This window comes from Anarhichas minor, unplaced genomic scaffold (assembly GCF_050575085.1).
Source record: "Anarhichas minor isolate MPS153535 unplaced genomic scaffold, ASM5057508v1 ptg000030l, whole genome shotgun sequence".
NCBI lineage: Eukaryota > Metazoa > Chordata > Actinopteri > Perciformes > Anarhichadidae > Anarhichas > Anarhichas minor.
Window position 1 is genome coordinate 10,680,708 of NW_027466476.1, and position 24,325 is coordinate 10,705,032.

The window sequence follows — 24,325 nt, forward strand, 5'->3', positions numbered from 1 at the left end:
CCAATAGATTTAACTATATGCAGATTTTTCTTCAACTTCAGCTCTTTTTTGGGAGGTAGGGAGGAGGCGACTGTCAGTCAGAATACTTAAATTAGAGGCAGGGCTTTGTCCAGACTATTCTCAGCAAAGGAGGAGAACTATTGACATTATTGTATCCTTGGATGTCCCCCGGCAGTCTGGGCCTATACCATCATATCTAGGGGCTGGTCCGGGGAAAACCTGAGCCAGCCCTAACTATAAACCTGAGCCAGCCCTAACTATAAACCTGAGCCAGCCCTAACTATAAACCTGAGCTAGTCCTTAACTATAGACGTGAGCCAACCCTTAACTAAAAACCTGAGCTAACGCTTAACTAGAAACCTGGGAACGACAAGTAACCCTGCTAATAATCTCAAGATATGATGGTGCCTGGCCAATAAAGGCTTTGTAGGTGACATCATTACTGCCTATGACTGAACATAAAATGATGTACCTGCTTGGTGTAAACCGTAGGGGGGGTATTTTCACAGTGTGGTTGGTATTAGTAGTACTACGTTTACTTAAGTACAGGATTTGAATACTTCCTCCACAAATGTATTCTACCTCACTGTTTGTGCTTGTGTGCTACTGGGTGGAAAGCAGTACCTGAAGGCAACACCGGATCACGTGACCACCTCCGTTATTTCCTGCAGCATCAAACCTCTCTCCGCTCCTCGCTCCTCGCTCCTGCCTGCGACAGCTCAGCAGCGGTGGTGGTGTGGTCGGTCTGAAGGCACGTAAACGGAAAGAAGAAGGCGAAGAAGAAGAAGAAGAAGGCCTCACACCGACAACTGTTGCACTCACAGCGACGACGGATATATAAAAAAACACACTTTTTTTTTTTTTTTTTTTTCTTTGCATATTAGTTTTCCAATCTTAGCTGTTGTTTTTTATTTTTATTTATTTGATAGCCGTGTAAGAGAAAAATGGCGACAGCTGCGGTGTCTGGAACGGAGCTGGTCCGCGGACAGGCCTTCGACGTCGGGCCTCGGTACAGCAACCTCTCCTACATCGGAGAGGGAGCCTACGGGATGGTGTGGTGAGTGTGTCCCCGAACACTCCGTCTGCCAGCCTAGCTTTATTTATTTAAAACACGTAATGCATGGAGTTCATATCTTCTCCTTTTAGCCCTGTTGCAAACAACTGTGTGAAACCGATGTTAGTTTAATCAAGATCGCGTCCGTTCGCGACGAAAATACATTAAATCACGGCTGACTTTTGGTGGGCTGTAAAAAAAAAAAAAAAGTGACCGACTTAAAGTCGATTTAAATTGTATTTAGGTAACTCTACAAGCGTAATAGTGTAACGTTACTGTTTCTTCATAAACAGGCCATTTGCGTCGCTTTTACTTCAGGTTTGTGTTGAGTCCTCAGCTTATATAAATGAACACATCTGGTGTTTTTGTCAATAATATCTCTACAACAGGCACTGAACAGGCTCTGTGCAAACATCCACGTGGAATTTACAGTGATTTTAATTCGCTTTGTGGTGGTTCTTCTCTCCCAATCGAGCCTTTTTAATACTTCACCGTAGAATATATAGCTTTTCAGCAGGATTCATACTAATCTAACACTACTACATCTTCACTGCCTCATCATAAAATGTCCACACATGTTAGCTATACAGTATTTACATTTAATGTAGATTTTAATTGACTTTCTGCTGGTTTCTATCTCCTAAACATGCCTTTTTTAAATATATGTTTCGATTTATTTGGTGATATTCGCCTGATAATCTACTTGCAAGAGAAGCTCGAGGGTTGTTTCCGTGTACATTTGTTTCAGTAGCAGATGGCTTGTTACACAATGTGAAGGAATTTATAGGCGAGACCCACTCAGACTGTAGTGTTTCATGTACTAAATGAAATCAGAGGAGATTTTACCCCATTCTACTGCATGATTATCATAACTGATAATTAACCCTTTATTCCATTTCAACCGCATCTGTTTGTATTAAGCTCAATCCTACTCTCCTCTCTCAAAAAACACCAAACTCTTGTGGTTTCTTTAACCTTTGGTAATGTAGTCTACCTCAGATGTGCACACTGTGCTGTGTTACATAATATAATGTCCTTGTGTCAAACAGCAGCAGCAGCGTAGTTCTTTTTCTTTCTCCTCTGAGCTTGTTTTTCTGAGAGTTGACACACAGCCTGTCTACAGTGTAGAGGCACTGCAGGTTGTTCAGCATCTTTCTGTCTTCAAAATGGGACAAAAAACTCCAAAAAGCACACAGTAACGGTTGTTACTGGTATGATCCACTATGAAGCAAATCATTGGTTCGCTCAAGGCGAGCGGAGCAGTTCACCATTACAGCCCTAGTGTTGGAAGGAGACGAGTTTGATGTTTCTTCAGCTTTAAAAGAGACAATAACACTTTAGAATAAGCGTTGAAAACTGCACAAACTCGGATGTTACTGCAATTCAAATTAAAAAAAAAATGTAAGAAAATGAATGATTTGAAGACGTCACTTGGCTCTCTGGTTACTTGTGATGGGCGTCATTATTTGCAATTCACACCGCTACACCAATCAAAAGTATCAATAGTGACAGCTGACTTTCTCTATATGTACTTAACTAATCCAGTTTCATTAATACTAACTAGATATGCATACATCTTTTGATTGCATATATCTTTCACAAATGGAGTTGAGAAGATTTTCTTGTTGGGACTTTAGGGTACAAAAGAGCTGTTTATGCAAATGTAACATTTACGTTGATTTATGTGCAGTTTCCTCAAATAAAAAGACGAAAAACAAGATTTTAGGGAATAATTCATGGAAACTCAAACAATAACTCAACATAACAAGTATAGTGGAACTGATTGCGTAAATTCTTCTCCAGATTGACTTGTTCACCGGTGTTTTGGTTATTGGGGGGGGGGAACGCTTAGTCACATTTACTAGAATCCAAATCTTACTTGGAATCAAGTACGAGTTCTGGTAGCTGTGCTGTGTCCGGACTTCATGTAATGACTTGATGTAATTGGAATTCACCGCTCAGTTTGAATGCATTTGTTGTGGTTTGGACTGCACCTTTCAGCTCGCACAAAAAACTGCTTGAGCTAATATGTGTGTTTTAAATGAAATGTCTTGCTTATCTTCCAAGGAACCAGTGGTACTGTATATTATGAGTGGGAATTTCAACCAAATACAGGACACAACCCAAACAAATACAATGATTTATGAGTTTAATAGAGACGCTCATTTGATGGATATCTCATAATATTGTTGTATATTGAATTAGAGCGACGGGCACAGACAGGTCCGTCATGCTTGACTAGGGCTGCAAAGACTGGATTTGTTTTGATTCCCAATGATGCCAAAATCTCAAAGACGGCAAAATGACACGTTACAACAACATTGTGTCCATTAAGTGCAACGTTTTTGTTTCCTTTATAAGCCTTTCTCACATGTAAGAGGGTCCCGTGAGACCAAATATGCACCAACATACACTATTTGATTATTATAATTGAGGCCACATTGTGTTTGATTTAATCTGAGTCTCTCAAAGAGAAATTTAGATTATTTTTTTAAGAGCAATGTCCCCCGTCTCCATAATGAATTCAACAACCTTGTAGCCGTGAAATGACTGTGTCAGCAACTTTTCTACCAGCGGTAGAACCTACATAAACCCTCCAGTATTCTTCACTTGAGTGAACGTGAGAGCCCAGTTATTTACTTTGGGTTATTCCTGGCGTTGGAGTGGATGATCTGTCAGCCTCGGCCTCCTTGCTCCTGCGGTGTTGCTGCGTTCCTCTTTGAGACCTGTAGCTTTGAGTCAGTTGGTCATGTTGCTTTAATGTGCAGCAGCCAAAGAAGGCGGTGCAGCGTGTACTTTTAACATTCAAAGTATTTTTAAATCAGGAACTTGCTCTTTTATCTGGCTTTTTGATATACTGGTGTTATCTCGTAAACGGCTTCCGCTGGGACGCATTTAATGAGTATTATGATTCGCTAAAGTTGGATTTTATTATATTTTACATGCATTTCATGCATGAGCACATTTCGCACCTTCTTCTACAAAATTAGAAAGGATCACAAATGCATAGAAAGGCATTTTTTATTGCTTAAAAGTAATGTGTAAAAAAACCAAAGGCGTAGTTTAGAGATTTGGTAAATCAGATTGAAAGGCTGCAATAATGCTTTTGCAGAAATGAGCTTTAACGTCTCTACAGAGCTACACAGAGAGATGATGTCATTACTTAAATTATTGTTAATGTCTGTCGCAGATGCTCAATTAGGAGCAGACACACACACACACACACACCTCCCAAATATCAACATGACTTGCAGCCCAGAGCATCTAACCAGCTGATTGGTGGATTTCAGTTAACATTAAAACGATGATAATGTTGGGACATCGAGTATAATGTTGTGTCAAAGATAAAAAACCTGGTGGCCGAGGATTTCTGTCTGCTCATGTGCTTCATTACTGGAAAGATTTTATTGTTTTTTATGGACATTTTTACCACGTACAATAGAGACCTGGGATGGACAACCCTTCACTGCTGTCTCATGTCTGATAATAAGGTGTCACACCTTCAACTTTCCTCTTTGCAGCCTCCTACAATAATCTGTTTTGTCACCAACAGTTGGTCTAAATTCATAGTGTTTCTTTTTATCTGTTTCTGAAGTGTCCGTACTACAAGCAAATCAGCTGTCGACTAATGTACTAGAAAGTGGTATTTGAGCATTTTAACCAAGATAAAACAATTATTTTGTCAGCGTTCCTAGCTTCAGATACCCGATACAATTGAATCAGAGTTGTAGTAGTAATGTGTTGTACTGATTTCTTTTAATAATTGTGCAAATCTTAATAGAACATGGCAGGAAAGAGGATTATAATCAGTCTGAGAGTCTTTAGTCGGTACAAGTTGTACAGAGAGAGGTCAGGTAATCAGTAGATATTCGTGTCTGGGTGTGGTGTGTTATGAAACCTGGCTGTGTTCGACTGTGATGATAAGAGGGTGGTTTGACGGTGAGCCATGTCTGTGTCATTTTTCGCAGTCAGCCTATTATTGTTTTCAAAAGGCTCCTGTTGACTGTGCGGCTTCCCAGCGGCTGAGGCCTGTGCACGGAGCCTTTTATCACAAGCCTCAGTCCCGACGGGTCTTACGCAATCCAGAGATACTGTATCGCCCTCTGTGATGATGTTCCAGAGCTTAAGCATACTCTGGATTTTTTAAATCACGCCCACGTGAACAGTTGGATCATGGGGGAACGCTGCTGAACGGGCTCCTGTGGATTTAAGGAAAGTTTCATATCTAAGTGGTGCTGGTCGGTCGTGTTCACGGCAAAGAAGAAACTTAATAAGGAATATAAAGAGTACACCTGATGTGAGCAGTGTTTTGTAGTTCAGTCAATCTGACGGTACTTGAACATTTTTTGATTTGAAACCATATTGCATAAGAAGTTTATTTTAGTTTTTTATCTAACCAGGCGAGTGAGGTAACGGTGAAGTTACAGTCAGAAGCTGAATCAAACCAAGCTGACACCCTGGAGCTAAATAATAAGTGCTACTAAATCATCTTTCTATGTTGTAAAGGGCTGCAACTAACAATCACTTAAATTCTCTTTATCAGTGGATTATATTCACATTTAGTCATGTAGTCTAAAAACAAATTGTAAAAGGCCCGTCACAGTTTTCTAGAGCTCAACGTGGCATTTTCAGATAACTCACTTTGCCCAAAAGTGTTTTGTTTAAAATGAGAAATCCAGCAAATCTGGTGAAGATTTGGCATAAATCTTTCAGTCCTGGTTTTTAGTTTTTACTTAAGTGAAAAAAATGATTATTGAGATGAAGCTGTTCCATTAGTCTGTGCATTGAATGTACCTGTAGACTGGTAATAAGTGCACGTAGAGTCCAGACGAAGCACAGCAGGACGTTTTATTTGGGTGCGATTGATAGTTTTAAGATGTAACTAGTTGTCGTGGAATACAGCGAACCTCTCTTGCACCAAAGCTTCCACCACGTTTCATATACCGTCGACACATTTCACCGTGTTTAAAACCACACGTCTGTTTTTTCCTCCTCGCGGCGGCTCCTTCCGGTCTCCTTGACCCGTCTGGATTCCTCCCCGTCGGCTGAAGCTCCCGCTTCGTTCTGCCGTGAGCCGTCCTCCCGAATGCCACCGTGGCGCCTGTCTCCATGGTAACCCCATCTGCCTCTGACATCAGCACCACCGCTCCACAGCCAATGGGAGCGATGGGGGGGGGGGGGTGATGAATAGCCTTGACACTCTTGAGATCCTGTTGTGGAGATGTAATTTGTGTAATTTCGGGGGTGATTTTTAGGCCAAGACGAGCACAGAGACTTCTGGTTCAACAAGCACGTAAAACAAACGTTCACGCACGCGTGTTCGGCTTGTTGCATTGAAGCTGATGTGTCGGTGTTCATCGTGATGCATTTTATTACTGCACACACATTTCTCAGGAAATCGACTGCAGTAATTCAAATGAATGACTTGTATTTATTCAAATGACTTCCACGGCTACAGTGTGAAGTGTGACCATGTTGTGAAGTCGACGCCTCAGTGTGACGGGTTAAAGTGGTCGGGCAGCAGTGAACGCATCTCTTGAAGTCGTGCACAAAGCAAGATTGTTAAATGTACTTTCTCGATAGTTGTGCACCGTTAAAGCACAGATGAGACTCATATTTGCATGTAAAACAAATAGTTTTGCATTTTGTTATGACGCATTTGGCTAGATGAATAGTCGTAGGACTCTTATGTGGAGCTTTTATGCTATTAAAGCTACAAACTAACAATTATTTTTGTTATTGATTGATCTGTCAATTTAGGATTGTCTTATTAATGGTTCGTCTACTACAATTTTCTTTTTAACTACTTCAGAAAGTACATTTGATGACCTAGCTAGCTCCAAACACTGTCGTTTAGTATTGTTCTTGTCATGTATTAGTATTTGTAGCATGAATGTCATGACAGGTTTCCTCCTGACAATAGTTTAGTCAAGGCTTAACACTGATGCCTCTTGTGTCATGATGCCTGTTTGTTTATTACGGTCTACATTATAAAGGTGCCCTGTGGGGTTTCTTGTAAACCAACAAAGTGTCTGTTGACGTTCAGTGCTCAAGGTGTACAACTAATGAAATATATTTCCTTCCTCATAAATATTTGGTTAAAGATTTCTTCCTCCCAGCACATCGCTGCATTTGTTGACGCGTTGGACACAATGTGTAGATCCGTGGAATAGTGTGAAACCATTGGCAGCGATGTAATGTTATGTAATGCACTTGTGTTCACAAGACAAAGAAAATGTTAAAACATCACTCGAAACTCTTCAGGGAAATATATGGCAAGGCACCAAGCGCTTCCTCTCTACGGTTAATGTTTTCATTTCATAAAAGCCTGTAAAGAGTTTATGTTGTCAGCAGAGGAGGTGATTGGTTTTAGGCCCATTCTCTGCTGTAAACATTGCAGGACACCTCAAAGGGATTGTTCAGATGTTTTGAAGTGAGGTGGTATGATGGTCTTATCCGTAGTCGGTGTATTGCAGACAGACATGAGTACCGACACAGGAGCAGTTACGTATTTTCATCTAGAAAACCTAGTCTGCCATACTTCAAATAATCCAAACTATCCCTTTAACGTGAAGTCTGTGACGAAGTACTGCAAACCACACTGAGGATCTATTTTAAATAGATATCACTGCTCGGCGTGTACTGTGTGCACGGAGGGAAAAGTGGCTTCCTGAAAGTCACTTCCTCAAAGTTTCCTCAGTCTGAGAACGATTAGAGGCACGTGTTGAACATTTTTGCATTGCCACAATGAGATATGTACTTAAAACTTCAGTTACAAGTAATGTTCAGGATTTGTGTAGTTGTGTATTTTTCTTGTTGAAGCAGAAAGAGAAAACACAAAATGGACCCCATGGTGCTTTACCGGTGGCTCTTCACGTGTGAGTTTCCCTCATAAAGGCAACATCTGTATATTTTACTTGCTGGGACGATGCTGGAGCGTATCAAAGCATGCGTTCTGCAGAAGGAGGGAAACATACCAGGTTTTATCATGTAGAGCTCATTTTTATCACACGGACGTGCAAGCTTCAGTGACATGTTCTCGTAAACAAAACACCTCAGTCACCTTGCTGGAAACAGGTTGTTTTGGTTAGTAAACAGGAAGTGGGTTTTGATAAGCAGAAGATGCAGCCAAAATCTCTAATAGTTCCCGGATAAAGTCTTAAGTGAGCAAATATGCAGAACAGAATATATTTCTGTGTGATTTTACTGAAGTAAAGACCCTGATGTTATAAGGATTGTATATTTTCTTCTACACAGCTAAGAAGGCCTAATGTGTGAACTCTGGTAGGCGAGTGAAGCCTGAAGCTTTACTACTGCTATGATGGTGTCAGTTCTGAGAAAAGGATTACACTTAAATCGATTGATCTCTGCAGAAACATCTAACATGGATTATGAAATATGAATACAGATCCACAAATCAAATCTGGAATAAGAAATGAAAAACAATACATCAGTTTATAGAATAGATTCAAGAGATCTGAGATAAGTTTGGTAGAAATGTGAATAATTTAAGATCATTTGTTGGGAAATATAGGCGACTTGTAATTTGTTCGTTCCCTCACTTCATTCCCTCTCTTCATCGTTCCCTCTCTTCATCGTTCCCTCTCTTCATCGTTCCCTCTCTTCATCGTTCCCTCTCTTCATCGTTCCCTCTCTTCATCGTTCCCTCTCTTCATCGTTCCCTCTCTTCTTTCTCCCTTCGTTCCCTCTCTCCCTTCCCTCTCTCCCTTCCCTCTCTATCTTGCTCGTTGGGGTGGATTTTAAACACTGTTTTTACAAACAGCAACGGACAACGTGACTGACTACATATTAAACTTTTAATGATTGTGTGAAATTGTTGCAGCGTTGCTCATAACTCTGCAGTGGCCGAGTGCAAAGAGAAAAGAGAAGCTACCGCACAGCATTTGAATGTTAGAATGTGAATGTCTGCGTCATTAATGAGGCTTGGAGCTATTGGACCCGGCCCCAATGATCACTGTTGTGGTTGATAACCCTCTGAACCGAGGTGCCTCACTAGATTAGTAGATGTTCTGTAAATAGAACGAGTCAGAGCCTCTAATCCCACAGTACCGATGCTGATGTCAGCCTGTGAGTGTCGTTTGAAGCTCGGCCCTCCGACCCCCCCCCCTCCCCCCCGCTTCACGCTGCCTTCAAAGCCTTTTTGCAAATCATTGGACTCCGTCTGTCTAAGTTTGCACAAGGACGCTCATATCTGCACTTTATCGGTGAGCGTCGCCCTTAAAGCATTGTGAGCCCCCCCCTTCCTTCTTCAACCCAACCCCTTGAACATAGTCATGGTAACAGCCCTATTGCATAACACAGCGGCTGCAGTGTAAAGCCTTGTATTACCGTCTCCTTGGAAACAGAGCAGAGACCCCCCCCCCCCCCCCACACACACACACACACACCCCTCCTCTCTGTGCTCCTTCCTGCGCACTGAGCATGCTCAGAAAACCATACAGAAGCAGAGGAAACAGGAAAGGAAGCTCGGAGCAGATTCTCTGTTGCATACGAGAGTCTGCAGCTCTCATCGTCACCACGGCTTCTTTTATTAAGATAAGAAAAAATACAAGAAAATCTGATGCATTTGATCACAATCCTCTATATATTAACAAAGATGTTCTTATAGCTACAGTAATCCAACAGTGTCAACCTTTCCTGAACATTTACATCCAGCCAGTAATGATTATTTTAACTATTGATTGATCTACCGGTTGTTTTCTTGCTTCATCCATTCATTGTTTGTGTGTTAATATGTCAGAATATAGTAGGAAATGTGCATCACAATTTGCCAAAGCTCAAGTTGACGTACTGATTTTCTGATATAGAAGACTAAGCTATTCACATTAGCTGGAACCAGTGCATTTTGGGCAATCGCTGCTGAAAAATGGCTTTAAAATGAATTGATAATCAGAAAATAAACCCCGCCTCTTATTGGATCGAGCTACAAAACACAAGGAGATATGTTTATTATATCTTATCTTCATCAGACATCAAAACTATTAATCAGTAAAAGAGTTCAAACCTCCTGAGTCTCTCTGAGTGAATCATTCTCAGAAATGAAAGTCCACCCGTCAGCGATGAGCCTCAGCAGGTCGAGACTCTCACAGTACACGGAGGCCAGCGCGTTAATACGACACACTCACCTCGGTGTACTTTGTACTTCCTCAAAGACTTCCTTCTGTTACCCTCCTGGACAAACAGACAGGAACTGATGGGCTTGCCTCAGTAACCGTGTGGTGAAATGTAGTGTGGGCTAAGAGTGTCCTCACTTCTCTCTGCACGCCACACAGCAACATGCAACACATTCAGTGCATTTAAAATATGTTTTATTAGTTAAGTGGCTTTTGAAAAGGGCTCCAGCTAACAATTAACAGGAAGTACAACAACTCACTTTCAGGTTTTAGGACTCATTCCTGCAGCACTTTTATAAAACACAAAGATATCTTTTATTATTTGTGATGCAACACAGAAAAATGCACCAAATCCTCACATTTAAGAATCCGATTTGATTTATTTTTTGTCATTTGTGCTTTATAAATAAACGAGTGCTCCAACTGTTTTTAATATCAGTTAATCTAGTGGTTATTTTCTAAATTAACTATTTGCTCTGAAAAAAAAACCAGACTTAAGCCCAAGACATCATCACGCGTCTAGCTGGAACCAGAGAATATGTGTAATGTTTGCTTGATGAATGATTACACCAGGACCGCAACAAACGTATATCATCAATTAATGTGGCGATTTGTGTCTCAACTAATCATTTGTTCTGAAAAAGCAGAAATGACCCGTCAACATCTCTGCAGGTTCGAGGAGCGACGTGAGTCTTTGTTTGTCTGACCAACAGTCCAACTCCTAAAACATTGAGCTCAAGGTGAAAAGCAGCCAATCCTCACATGGGAGAGGCTGGAACCAGATCCTTTCTAGCATTATTGCTTGATGAATTAATCAAATATCACATTTGTCTGTCTAAGCACTAGATATGAAATTATATAATGCCATGAAATACAAACCTTCTTACAACTGGTGCACAATCCTGTATCTACAAGCCAAACCAGGCATTTTATCTTCAGTTTGTTGCAGAACTGAATGTATGTTTTTCATACGTATTGTGAAGACATTCTGCTTGTGATCTTTACATCACGCGTGAAAATATTGTTATTGACAGTTTGGCACAGACGTATCTTGTTTTTAAAACTGACTGCCCCGGATCATGTTGTGGTTTCGATGAATAAGTCTTGTAGCTCCTCTGTTCACGACGAGGTTATCTACTGGTGTAGAACAGTGAACATGGAGAGCTATTTCCTCCCACACACACACACACACACACTCCTCTCACACAAGTGGAGAGGAAGGTCACTCATATTTCCCTCGCAGAACGCAGAAGATTGGCACACTTGTGTTTACATTTCAGTCCCTACACCCCCATCACTATAGCAACTCTTCTTCTTATTTTGTCCTTCTGCGTGGGTGTTTTTCAGTCCGCCGTTTGTAGTTTGCAGGAATAAAATCCCTCTTGGCTGTAGGTGTAAATGATGCAGCTCAGGTTTTGTTATCCTGAAGGTACAGCTTTGTTGGGCAACTTGGGGTTTCGTGATTGCTCCAAATGGCAGCAACTTGGTAACAGTTTTGACAGCAGAATGACTGAGAAATCCAGACAGTCGTGGAAGCCGGGAGCAGTTCACTTGCATTCCTTGGCAGTAGGCGGAGAGCTTGGACGTGGTTTTTGCAGTTCCTGTGCACCGAGGACGTCTGGCCAGTTTTCATAACCAACACCAGACTACAGTATGAACTGTCGTTCTTTGGGACTGAATTCCTGTCATTACATTAAGAACCCAATACTTTCATGTCACCCTAGAAATAACTGGAAAGGAATTGAAAGTGTTCGAGCTCTTGAAGGCAACACACGGACATCTTTTTTTTTTTTTTTAACGATAATGAGATTGACCGTTTATGTCGGCATGCAAGACGCAGCTTTAGACCCCAGTTTGGGAATTCAAAACATCTCCGACTGAGTGAGCGTGGGGAAGTTGAGACAGCCATGGAGCCAGTGATCCAGCGGCGGACATGTCTGTACCTGGCGTGGTGTGGAGGAGGCGTCTCACCACAGACAGGCCTAAGCTTTCACAATCAGTCTGCTGGATGTAGACGCACTCACGCAAGCAGTAAAAGTAACTCTTTGTTCGTTTTTATTGCTTGGAAACCAATCATTTGGACGACGGGGTTTTGCTCTATAATAACTTTATCATAGCTATCAAGCTCCTAACTCACACCTGAACCTGCGACAGCTGTTGAGGCACAACCAAAAACAATTAAAAGCAATCTGAGTAATACAAAATATAACGCTCTTAAAGGACCATTTCACATGTTGATACTTGTTGCTGCAGCTCAGTAAATGGTGAACATGATCCTCAGAAAATCTATTCTATTTATTTATTCATGCCAAAGGGCATGCTGGGATTTCTTTCCTGTTTACATCTGATCGTAGGCAGTTTCCACTGTGTTCTTCTAGGGCAGTAATCCTCTGTTGTTCTTGTTTGCATAATGAGCAAAATGTTTCCTTTTGCTCTTTTCACAGTGTATTTAACAGCGCTGTCATCTTTGAAAAGAAAGATTGAACTGACAGTAGATCACCTCCGTTGTGCTGTGAAAGGCAAACGCCTCCTGATCTGTGTGCATGACCTGACTGCCCTTCTCTGGATCTGGCTTTAGTGTGAGATCTCAGGCATCCCATCGTTTCCTGTATATGTTGTGCTTTTCATTAGATTTTAAGATGCCAATAATACAAAATGGAGCTAAACTGCCGGCTAACATTCACACATACTCAACAAGATGATTTTTTCACATCATAGGCTTTATCAAGCACTACATATTTGTAAGAAAGATCTGCAATTAATTGAGTGTTATTATATACTCTTCTGTCTCTTTGTTTGAGCGTACATGTAAAATTGTCTCACTTGTTTACATGCAATAAGGATTTGAGTTCCTGGAATCTGAAAATAAGTTTGCCAGGCCTTGAATTGTTTCAAAAGAGTTGAAACTATGTGATGATCGTCTAAGACGTGTCTCAAAATCTTAGATACTTGCTATATTTACGCGGGCTTTTCCCTTTTAGTCGATTAGTTGACTAATCTGTGTTTTTTTGTCTCCGTGTACTAAGATCTCTTTAGTTTACTTTTTCCTCCCCGAGTGGTTTATGTGCATAAAACTTTCAAACTCATCTCTGTTTTAAAGTGGAGTATAAAGGTGCGAGGTGAGCTTATCTTGAGCTCCTCCATCAGCGTTGTCTCCGCCTCCTCTCGGCTGCAGTATTACGGACCCGTTTGGTAGCTGCACCGGACGGAGACTGTCCCTAAACTGAGCTGTGTGTCACGGTGCTGTGTGTTCACTGAGCTGTGCGTCATGGTGCTGTGTGTTCAGGTATCGCTGCTTAAGCCTGTTCAGAGTGACGTTGTCTGTGTTTGGGAGTTTTTGCTCCACTCCTACATTCCTCTTCTCACTTTCATCTGACCGACACTACAGCGGCCTCATTGTTTTCTGCTCCGCGCAGTAACAAAGTGCGTTTGCCGTGTTGAGATGCTGCTAATGCAAGACCCAACACTTCCTGCTGTCACCACTTCACATTAAAAGATTTCCACTTGCAAACCACAGGAAGGAAGCAGCATTTGTCACCGACTGTGGCGCCTGACTGCTGCCGTTCAATAAGACTTAGTCTGCACAGCGAGATATGATTTTATTCTTCTCTACTTTAATGTCAGTAGATCATTTCAAAGGGTAATGATGAAAGAAGAAACCACCACATGTGCTATCTGCTGTATGAAGCAGAACACCTCAAAGCTTAGAAACGTTTGCTGTTCCTTCCTTTTATTTTTGATGTGTGGACTTGTGTTGTCACTACATAGAGACAGAGGGCATTTAAGTCCCGCCCACACCAGACGGGGAAACAATTTGTCTCTCTCCATTGACTGGTGTTGCGTGAAGGAGCCTCCTTGTTACAACAGAAACATGACTGAAAGCTGCTGTGTGGTGGGATGAACTACCAACAGGGTAAAGAACCCAAAACCTAGTTTTTAACAGACGACGTTCGGCTTCAGCAGGAAGAATGAGAAAACTGTGGTTTCCTGACACTCGGTGTGTCTAATGTTACGTGAGCATCAAGCATTTTATCTGACAAGTCTGTACAAAATATACAAAACAGGAAGTTAAAACTAAAGTATCAACATTTCAGGTTGAAAAGTGGAGACATGAGAGTAAACGGGTCAAACAGTGTTCTGGTTGTTCTGTACTGAAGCTGTTTTAAGTGTTTTCCTCCCTCAACATCGGTGTCTAATGACTTGGCTTTTGTTTTTTTCCCAGCTCTGCCTCTGACCGGGACAACAAGACCCGCGTGGCCATCAAGAAGATCAGCCCTTTCGAGCACCAGACGTACTGCCAGCGCACCCTGAGGGAGATCAAGATCCTGCTGCGCTTCAAACATGAGAACATCATCAGCATCAACGACATCATCCGCACACCGACCATCGACCTGATGAAGGACGTGTATCCTCTCACAAACGTCTAACCTACTCTATGTTTCTGCAGGTTCATTTATGGGCTTCGGGTTCATCCTTAAGGACGTTGGTAGTAGTTAACAGGATGTGAAAGTAATTGTATTTCCTCAGATGTTTGTGCTTTTTATGCAAATCTATTTCAAACATTTAAAATGACTTCTTTGTGTTGCCAGTGAAGCTCCTCTTACACGCCAGCATTCGTAGTTGCAAATGTTTTCAGTTGTATTTCATTACATAATGGCCACCTGTCACCATATGTTTGGCAGAGACGCTCTTCACTGTAGCCCAGCAGCAACAGCAGCACACTGGTGGAGTGTGTAGTTACAGTCGCTTTCATAACGCAGCGTGTGTACTTCTGCACTCTGCTTTACCTAAAAGAAATGTCTGTGGCCGAGGCCTCTCTGCTTCCTATTCATATTATTCAAAATAGGCTGCGATCACACAGCGATGGAACCCTGGAGATCTTATTTTGAAGGACATAACAATGTGGTCCAGATGGAAATAAACATGACTCGTATGAACAGGACGTTTTTAAAGTTGCTTCTACAAGCCGGGTGTTCTCCACGACATGAAAGTAAGGTTCCTTAGCGTGGCGCCGTGCAGATACATCGTCCAGGATCTCATGGAGACGGACCTGTACAAGCTCCTGAAGACTCAACACCTGAGCAACGACCACATCTGCTACTTCCTGTACCAGATCCTACGAGGGCTCAAGTACATCCACTCTGCCAACGTGCTGCACCGCGACCTGAAGCCCTCCAACCTTCTGCTCAACACCACCTGTGATCTCAAGGTAGAGCCTCAAATGGGCCGTGTGTCTTTATTCCTCCAATCCTGCGGTCATTCATAGTCTCCTCTCTCTCTCTCTCTCTCGTCTTCCTGCAGATCTGTGACTTTGGTTTGGCCCGTGTGGCTGATCCGGACCACGATCACACTGGGTTCCTAACGGAGTACGTGGCCACTCGCTGGTACCGAGCACCCGAGATCATGCTGAACTCCAAGGTGAGTGACCTCACCTGCTGTACGGATGCTGACGTGTCAACAGGATGAGCGCATGTGTTTTGGGTTTATTTAGTTTGTTTGTTTTTGCTAAAAGAAACATGGAAATAGGATCTCTGCTTTTGGTTAAAACCTCAGTCGTTTGAACCAGTTAAGTTAAATATTTTGGGGAAAGCATTTTGACTGTATGTGTTTCTTTCTTTAAATCTTAAATGTAGCTTTCTGATTACTCGGTAGAAGAATGAGGCTCTAGTAATTAGTTATTTATTCTTATGGGCCCAACATGACTTAACTTGATGCTGTCTGCGTTCATGCCGTGTTAACCGAGTATTATGTTGACTGTGAGTATACTGTAGTCGTGACCGTGTCGTTGTGCCGCTCCCTCTCAGGGTTATACTAAGTCCATAGACATCTGGTCAGTGGGCTGCATCCTGGCTGAGATGTTGTCCAACAGGCCAATCTTTCCCGGGAAGCACTACTTGGATCAGCTCAACCACATTTTGGGTAAAAATTCTCTTCATTATTGTTAATAGGATTGGTGTGGTGCTGTAGTATTGTTGTTTAAACCAATGATTCTCAGAGTGGGGTCAGGGAGTCATCGAAATATACAAAAAATCAGATCATTTTAAAATAGAATTAACGCTTTAATCCACATAAAGGATTTGACACCTTTTAGAGTTTTCACACTGTCAGTAGCTTCCTGGTGTCAGTCCATAGATACTGTAGCTGTTAATATTCATTTATAAAGTTCTTCTGGTGCTAGACCACATATTGCTTCTCCCATCTGTCCTTGTGTTGTCCCTTCAGACTGTTCCTTACCAAAGACTTAGTAGACGCCGTGTTTCATAAAAGAACCGAATCAGAAAGTAACTCTTCTCTCTGACCGTTGTCCTTCAGGGATCCTGGGTTCTCCCACTCAGGAGGATCTCAACTGCATCATCAACATTAAGGCCAGGAACTACCTTTTGTCGCTGCCTTTGCGCTGCAAAGTGCCGTGGAACCGCCTCTTCCCCAACGCTGATCCCAAAGGTCAGAGCCAGAATAGACTCGTGTTTGTTTCCTCATAGATTCTTTGAGAGGTTGTGCTGCAGACTGAGGGAGAGTTACCACCGCTGAACTGTTTCCTGAGAACATTCCTGGACTGAATATGATTTTATGGGGCGCATGGGGACAAAACATTTACCCACCAGTCAGGCAAAACAAGTGGCGATGTAACCTCTCCAGTTCCACTGTGATTTCAGGGTACACAACTACATTGTACTGAGGTTTTAAACGGGCAGCAGCTGAACAAATTAGTCCCAGAATTTCAATTTGAATTTCCTCATAAATCGTGTAAAATGAAAAACAGCATGGAGGGTGTGATGGTGCCCTCTAGTGGGCCAACGAGCTCATTGTTGCTTCAGAATCCTGTTAAACGTTCTGTTCCTCGTGCTGCAGCTCTGGACCTGTTGGACAAGATGTTGACCTTTAACCCTCACAAGAGGATCGAGGTGGAGGAGGCCCTGGCGCACCCGTACCTGGAGCAGTACTACGACCCCACGGATGAGGTGAGGCGGTGGGCTTGGGCTGTTGGATGAGGAGACATCTTTTGCTTATCGAGCCGTCACGTTGGGAGTTTTTGTTGCATCTGTTATGTTCCTCTATTCCTTAAAAGTATGATAAGTAACTTTTCAGCAGTGAAACGACTAGACCTATGTTATATCATTTGAGTTGTGTATTATCATTATCCCAAAATGTTTCCAACAATTTTCAAACCTAAAGAAATCCTTATTTTTAATAAGTTAAAGGTGTTTCATTTGGCTGCCTGTCACAGAAGTCCTAAATCTTTCTTCCAGTGTTAAGCCACATATTTACGATACACTCTTTCGGTCTTTTGACGTTTTATTTTGACGGGATGAAGGATTTTAGTCCTCAGACGTCTGGATCTTCAGTCATCAGAGAAGCGAGCTGAGCAGACGTTAGCGCCAGCTGTGTCGGAGAAACGCTGATTTCTATTTCAGTGTTTTTACCGGTTTGAATCAGCGGGTCTGTTTGAGTTGGAGAGGAGACCTCTGCAGTAAAAACCTCCTGAACGATGAACACAGAATGACAGCAATAGTGGTGAAGACAACAACTCCCATAATCCCTCACTACTTCATGAAGCCACCAAACTGTTATTATTATTATTCTGGTTTAGACACTCGGCAGCAGAAAATATCGTGTTCTTCGCTTAAACCTAAAATCTTCAATTCATATCTCCATAACAGAATGATTCTGATCATATTGTAAACCCGGAGCACTCGATGTAACGTCTCTGTTGTGCGTTGGACACCAGAAGTCTCCACTGAACGTTTGCACCAACATGTCCTCTCTGCCTCTCTGTGCAGCCTGTTGCCGAGGCTCCGTTCAAGTTTGACATGGAGCTGGACGACCTCCCCAAAGAGACACTGAAGGAGCTCATCTTCGAAGAAACTTCACGTTTCCAGACCGTCTATAGGTCCTAACGCATCACACGGGTAAGTCCACATCGCTCGCGGTCCAGATAATAACCTGAGAACCAACATAAACTCAGAGAGGGACAGTGTGCAGAACAGTTTTACTATTCGCTGCTCTGAAGCCTTTTTTTAAGGATGTCTCGTCCCTTCCTCTTCTGAATAAATGAGTCCGTCATTAAAACTCCCAGTGAGCGGTGATGAAGCTTTAAAAACTACAGATTCATTTGTGTTTGAATTTAACCGCTCGCCACCAAGAGCTCAACAAAGACCCCTCACTGCTCACTGTGCGCTGTGATGTAGAGTGTGAAGTAGATGTTCTTCACTTTTAAAAAACACTTCTCTCAACAGGCACTTAATACGGTCCACCGCCAAGTATTTATCTAATTGTTAGTGAAATATAATATATGGAAGTTTGGTCTGAAAGCAGATGAAAAGAAACCGTTTTATCTCACTTAAATGTTAAAAACATGATATGGAGAATTGCCCAATAACATTATTTATTTATTCTAGTTTTATAATTCTTATAAATATGAACTCAAGTCGCTCCACACAGCGCCGCTGGTTGATTCCTTTATTCACGGTGCGAACGCTCAGAAAAATCGATTGTGATATTTTTGCTCTGCGAACAAAATCAAAGAGTGACACAAAGCTGCTCTCATTTTCACCTCTTAATTCTTAGTTCTGTAACTTCTGTTAACGTCTATTTAACTTCATCATTAACAGTTTAGTTACATTGTAACCGATGTGCTGACATAACACATTTCTCATTAAGGAAATGTCTTACGTAAATATAATATTTGTAAATGCTTAAAAATACATCAAACTTTATAACCGAGTCTTTTAAGTGTTAATTTAAATAAGTGTTCTTTGCGCTGCACTGTCTCTTGGTGGAGGTCAGTGTGGTTTAAGAGTCTCTGGAGATAAAATGCTTCTTTCCTTTTTTTAAATAACACACAGCATGTAAGGCTTCATTAAAGAGCGACTAGAAACACCCTCATGTTGATGTTCAGGCCGATTCTATCTACACGACACCAACATCCTCCACTAGAATATTTAGTTTAGAGATGCTCTGAATTTATTTTTGGGCCGAGTCTGACCTGCTGTCTGCTGTCTCTATTTCTAAGAACTGTTATTGAAAGACCTTTATTTTCGGTGTGGCGGCTCATCACACGCTCACTGTTTCTTCTCCCTCCAGATGACTCCGTGGACCGGCTCCTGCGTCGCGCCTCCTCTCCTCCACTCTGTTGCTGTGAGATTCTGTTTGGTTTGTTTTCTCCCTCTCCAGTCGTCCACATCACCTGGATTCCTTGGGTCTCACTCGTCAAGTCCACTTTGCTCAGGAATGGCGTCAGGAATCAATCAATCAATCAATCAATCAATCAATCAGTCAATCCTTTGTCTTTCCCTTCTCTCTTCTCTCACTTCCTCTCTCTTTTACGTCACAGTTTACAGTTTGGGGGTTGATTTTTGTGTTTCAAGCCAAGATAAACAACTCTGTTTCGTGTGTGTTAAAGGCGTTCGGCTCTGGCTGCTCTTATTCGAGACCTTTTGACGTCCAGTTGAACGGCTGTGATGGACTCGCCGTCGTGCGTATTACTCTGCCTACATTGCACAAACAAACAACGGTAGACTACTTAAATGAATCGCCCGTCATTCGAGTCTTTTGAAGTTTCTAACCTTTTGTCGTGCTGTTACGAGGGAGACCTTTTTTTTCTCTTATCAAAAAAGGAAAAACCTGAATTAAATCAACTGATTTATGCAATGAAATCACATAATCAGCCACAGACTTGTGGGCACAAAAGCCATTTTCTTTTGAAGAGGAGCTATATTTTAACACAGAAGGCCCAAATGCAAATATATACATATAAATATATACATAGCCCAAAGAGTCTTAAGATATCTTAATGACGAGACTGATGATAGACGGTGAATCGGATGAATTTATGATCTTTTCTTCTTTTCTTTTCGTTAAACACAAAAACGTTGTCATTTCTCATCTGCTTCAGTAAGATGTGTATAAATGCACCGAATCACAAGTACGTTGAAAGATAAATTTCTGCCTTAGCCATGAGAAACCTAAAGGAAATGTCTGTTATTTCATACACGTCTGTTTGTACTGTGTGATGTTTGTCACACGGGAGAAGATTTACTGCGTCAGGACGAGACTTCAGTTCTCACTCAGAGCTCGTTTTTCGTCTGGATGAAACGTTGTCGTGCCTCCTGTTTTCTTCCCGTTTGGTGTTTTCTTTTCATGTCTTCTCTCTCTCTATCTCTCTCTCGCCTTGTTAGAATGATACTGTGCCCTTTGCATGACTGTTATAAGCTCCGTATACAAAGACGACGATGTTAAGTGCCACACTAGCCGGGCAGATCCGCCGCGAGAGTGCCCAGGCTCTTTCTGTTTCTACACTTCCCAGCCACATGGTGCTTTTTGTCCTGTTTCTTTTGTTCTGCCTCAGCATTTTCTTTGTCCGTTTTTTATGTAATTTCCATTTACAGTCTTTCCTCGTTGTCGGGCAAACTCCATCGTGCACGATAACGCGTCTTTTTATGTGGTTGCAAATAGGAGAATAACCATATATCTGTATTTATACCAATCACACAGAAACTACAAAATGAGTCGTTTCCTCAACCTGAGAAGTGGAATCCAAGTGAAATAATACCCAAACGTAACTAATCAGGTTCTCCATTTCGTCGTTTTGCCTTTTTAAATTGCACCAGCCGACAACTGCAGTGCAAAAAACAACAAAAGAAGCAAGAGCAGATTTTGAGTTCTTGTCACTAACTGCTGATTCCAGACTGTTGGATTTCAAGATTTTTATTTTAAACAAACAGAATTAAGACTTAAAAGACGATATATATATATGTGGAAACTTTAAGGGAGCGTCATTCAGTTTGTTTACAAGTGGGCCTGGAATATATCCAGTTTCATGGTAACACTTAGCCTTTTGTTGTGTTTCAGCACTGCAGCTTCTACAGAAAAGCTCCTTCAGTGACGTGTGAGTGACCTAAAGAATGAAACTAAGTATTATCTACGACACTAAAACATCTCCGATAGATTATAGTCAACATATACCTTCATGGATTCTTCAAGAATCTTTCTCTGCTGGCACTTCAAGTAGGAAATTAGAGATTTAAATATAAAACAAAGACCGTTTCAGGAGTATCGAGCTGCTTTTTTAAAATTCTTTCAAACGACCACAACGATGTTTGTGGTCTGTGTTTCTGACAGAAGATGAGTGAAGCTAGAACTTTTCATTCTTCTACATTTGCATAAATGTCAAAAACGCGAGTTTGAGTTGTACAAACGTTTGTCTTGATGTCGGAGCTGCTGTGGTCGAGCTAAAGCACAGCGGACGGAGACAAAGACGTTTTAAATGAGTCTCTTTGTTCTGGCTGAATGATGTCAGACTGAAACAGAGTAGGAGAGGCGATGCTCTGCTGATGCTTTGGTCTTAAAGAAAAGTCAGTCAATGGTGAAAAATGCCCATCGCCAAGTTCCCAGATGACCGCTCTGTATCCCCCCCGATGAGACATCAACAGAACGATGATGTGAAACTGAGAAAAGCGCCAAATCCTCATATTTTGAGAAGCTGTAACCGGCAAATGTTTAGTATTTTAACTTGATAATTGACTTAAACAATTATCCATTTATCGGAATTGTTTAGGATTCAATTAATCATCTTGTCTTTGCATCCTCGGTGTTAATTCGGTTCCACTTTCAATGAGAGAAATGCTCAGAAGCCGTGACTTGGGGAGTCTTTTAGGCAGCGTACAGCAGGTCACGTACAAAAAAAGTGCACTTTTCTTAAGTTTTTAACTACAAACAAATGATGTCCTTTTCCAGGTAAATACTCTGAACACATTTATGTCAACTGAAATAACTCTCTCAAACTTTTATCTATTTTCCTCATAATTAGTGTGAACTTCAGCAGGAAACATTAGGAAAAAAACGGACATGTAAAGATTAAGTTTTATAAAATATGCAAATTTTATATTTAGAAAATAAAAATTGTTGATCAGTTCCTTCTCTGCTCAAACCCCCAAAAAACCTGCTTGTTGGTTCCGTCGTCCGCGACTAAACTCATCTGAAAAATGACCAAAACTCCAGTGCAAAAATTAGTTTTTTTCTTCTTTTTTTTTCACTCTCAAACTCTCACCTGAGCGGACGTTGACCGTGAGGTAAAGACCCGTCTGTCCTCACGCCCGTCTGTCTCACGACTATTAAATGCACTTGCTTCTAGTTGGGATGGGACTTGTAATCCGAGGTGCCTGCCGGGACTTGACTTGCCTGTAGATGGTCTTATTTTGGCGGGGGGGGGGGGGGCACTAGAAACCTTACTGGGATTCGTTGTATTAAAAAAGCTTCTGCTGAGTTCTTTGTGCAACCTGTCTGTTTGTGCCTTCTTTGATAGTCTTGATATCCAAGATTTGATGTGCAGCTTTTGTTCAGTCGGGGATCCGTTTGTAATCGCAGTGAACGCTCTTAAAAATGATCACAATCAAGTCTGGGGGGGGGGGGGGTCCTTATCTTTCAGTTATGTAAATTTTATAGAGATTTGTTTCCACGGCTGTGTGATTTGTGACTGTATTGAAAAGATGAAAAGCAAACATTTATATTTTTTGCGTTGCCCTTTTTTTCTTCTTTTTTTTGGGATGTTTTGTGCAGATATTTTTATTGTAAAATGAATGTTCTGTTTCTATCGGACACTAATCTTGTTTGAGTTGTCTCCAGTGGAACTACTTCACTCTGTATGTTTTGATCAGTATAAACCTTTAATTGTGTAGTAAACAAAAGAAGCTCCTTGTTTGGATTTGAAAGGTTTGACCTGCCAGAGACATTGTTGGAATTGATCGGTCAGTTTTATTTTGCTGTCGTGTGAAGGATTTGACTTGAACGAAGCATTTCTTTGCTATTATTAAAGACTGACTGCCACTTTGACAAACCTGTTTTTTAATGTTTGCTTTTTTTGTGATTTTGCAACTCTGCCATTTAAATAGACGTTCATTAAAAACACTGTATTCACTCCTCTGTGAAGTCTCTTTGTAAGATTTCAACTGGCAACAGACGACTAACTGCTGTCAGCATCTAAATACAAAATAAATGTTTCTTAAAGCAATACAATAATTAACTATATATACTGTATATATATTATATAAATATATTATTATACTATAAATATATATGTATATAGAAATTTGAGATTTAGTGGACTAGAAGTATGAAGTAGCAGGGAATGGAAATACTCTTTACTTAAGTACAGTATTTAAGTAAATGTACTTACTTTTGCACTGCAGTTCTCTGTTTGATTGTTTTTATGGTATATGATGTTTTTGATGAAATCATGGTGCAGATAAACTAATTGGTGGCGAGTTGTTAATTAATGATCAGTAAGTATTTTAACTTTGAAGGCTGAAGTCTAATTTAACAACAATACATGTAGTAATGTCCAACCATAAAGAAAAGCGCCTCATGGTCAACAGTTTGAATGATCTCACTCATACTGTGCTGTGGACACTTTAATGCACCGCGTGTCCTTTAGGGGGCGCTGTTGTGTTGGATAAAAACATCTACTGTAGTCTGTTCTTTGTCCAGTCAGCAGCGTTATTCATAAATTACTGGCATTCACTTTTTGTAGCCTACAAACTATAAAAGGTTCAAAATTCAATTAATTTCCTTTGATTAAAAAAAAAAAATTGACATGATTGTGAACTTCATCCTCTTTTATTTATTTTGTTGAGTAGATAAACTCATGTATTAACCCGCTTAATCTACAAACAATACAAATGTAAACCTATTTGATTCTCAACGCTGTTTAATATATATATATATATATATATATATATATATATATATAAAAAATTATAATAAAACAGTAAACACGATAATTAAATATCAACCAATTGTATTTATTTTTTATTTTTCTTGGAGCCCCCCTCCAAGAAGGGGGGGGGGGGTTTGTTTACCTGCTCTTCTTAACCACGTGCTTGCAATGCGGCCATGCATGCCTACTGTGGGGTATTGGCTTTTGGCACGCGTCTGTTGTCGGTGGCGCGCAAAGCCAAAAACAACCCTGAGCCACGCGAACGCGCTCTCCAGTGTATGGCTTCTAGTTGATTGGCTGTGGATGTGTAGCCCCGCCCTCCCTCGCAGTCTATTGGTCAGACGATGATTGTACTTGTCGCTGATTGGACGCTATTTGTAGAACCGGCTGTGTAGCTAGGCTACTGTTGCCTTCAGTACCCCT

The 24,325-nt window shown here is 41.2% G+C and overlaps 1 protein-coding gene across 1 annotated transcript; it reads left to right on the forward strand.

Moving 5' to 3' along the window:
- The first annotated feature begins 413 nt into the window (after positions 1-413).
- Positions 414-23,103, forward strand: mapk1 (mitogen-activated protein kinase 1). The gene is made up of 9 exons (XM_076104599.1): positions 414-1,057; positions 14,411-14,593; positions 15,208-15,397; positions 15,490-15,606; positions 15,993-16,107; positions 16,501-16,632; positions 17,041-17,150; positions 17,970-18,098; positions 19,273-23,103. The coding sequence occupies exons 1-8, from the start codon at positions 945-947 to the stop codon at positions 18,084-18,086; spliced, it is 1,077 nt and encodes a 358-aa protein (XP_075960714.1). The 5' UTR covers positions 414-944; the 3' UTR covers positions 18,087-18,098; positions 19,273-23,103.
- The last annotated feature ends 1,222 nt before the right edge of the window (positions 23,104-24,325 follow it).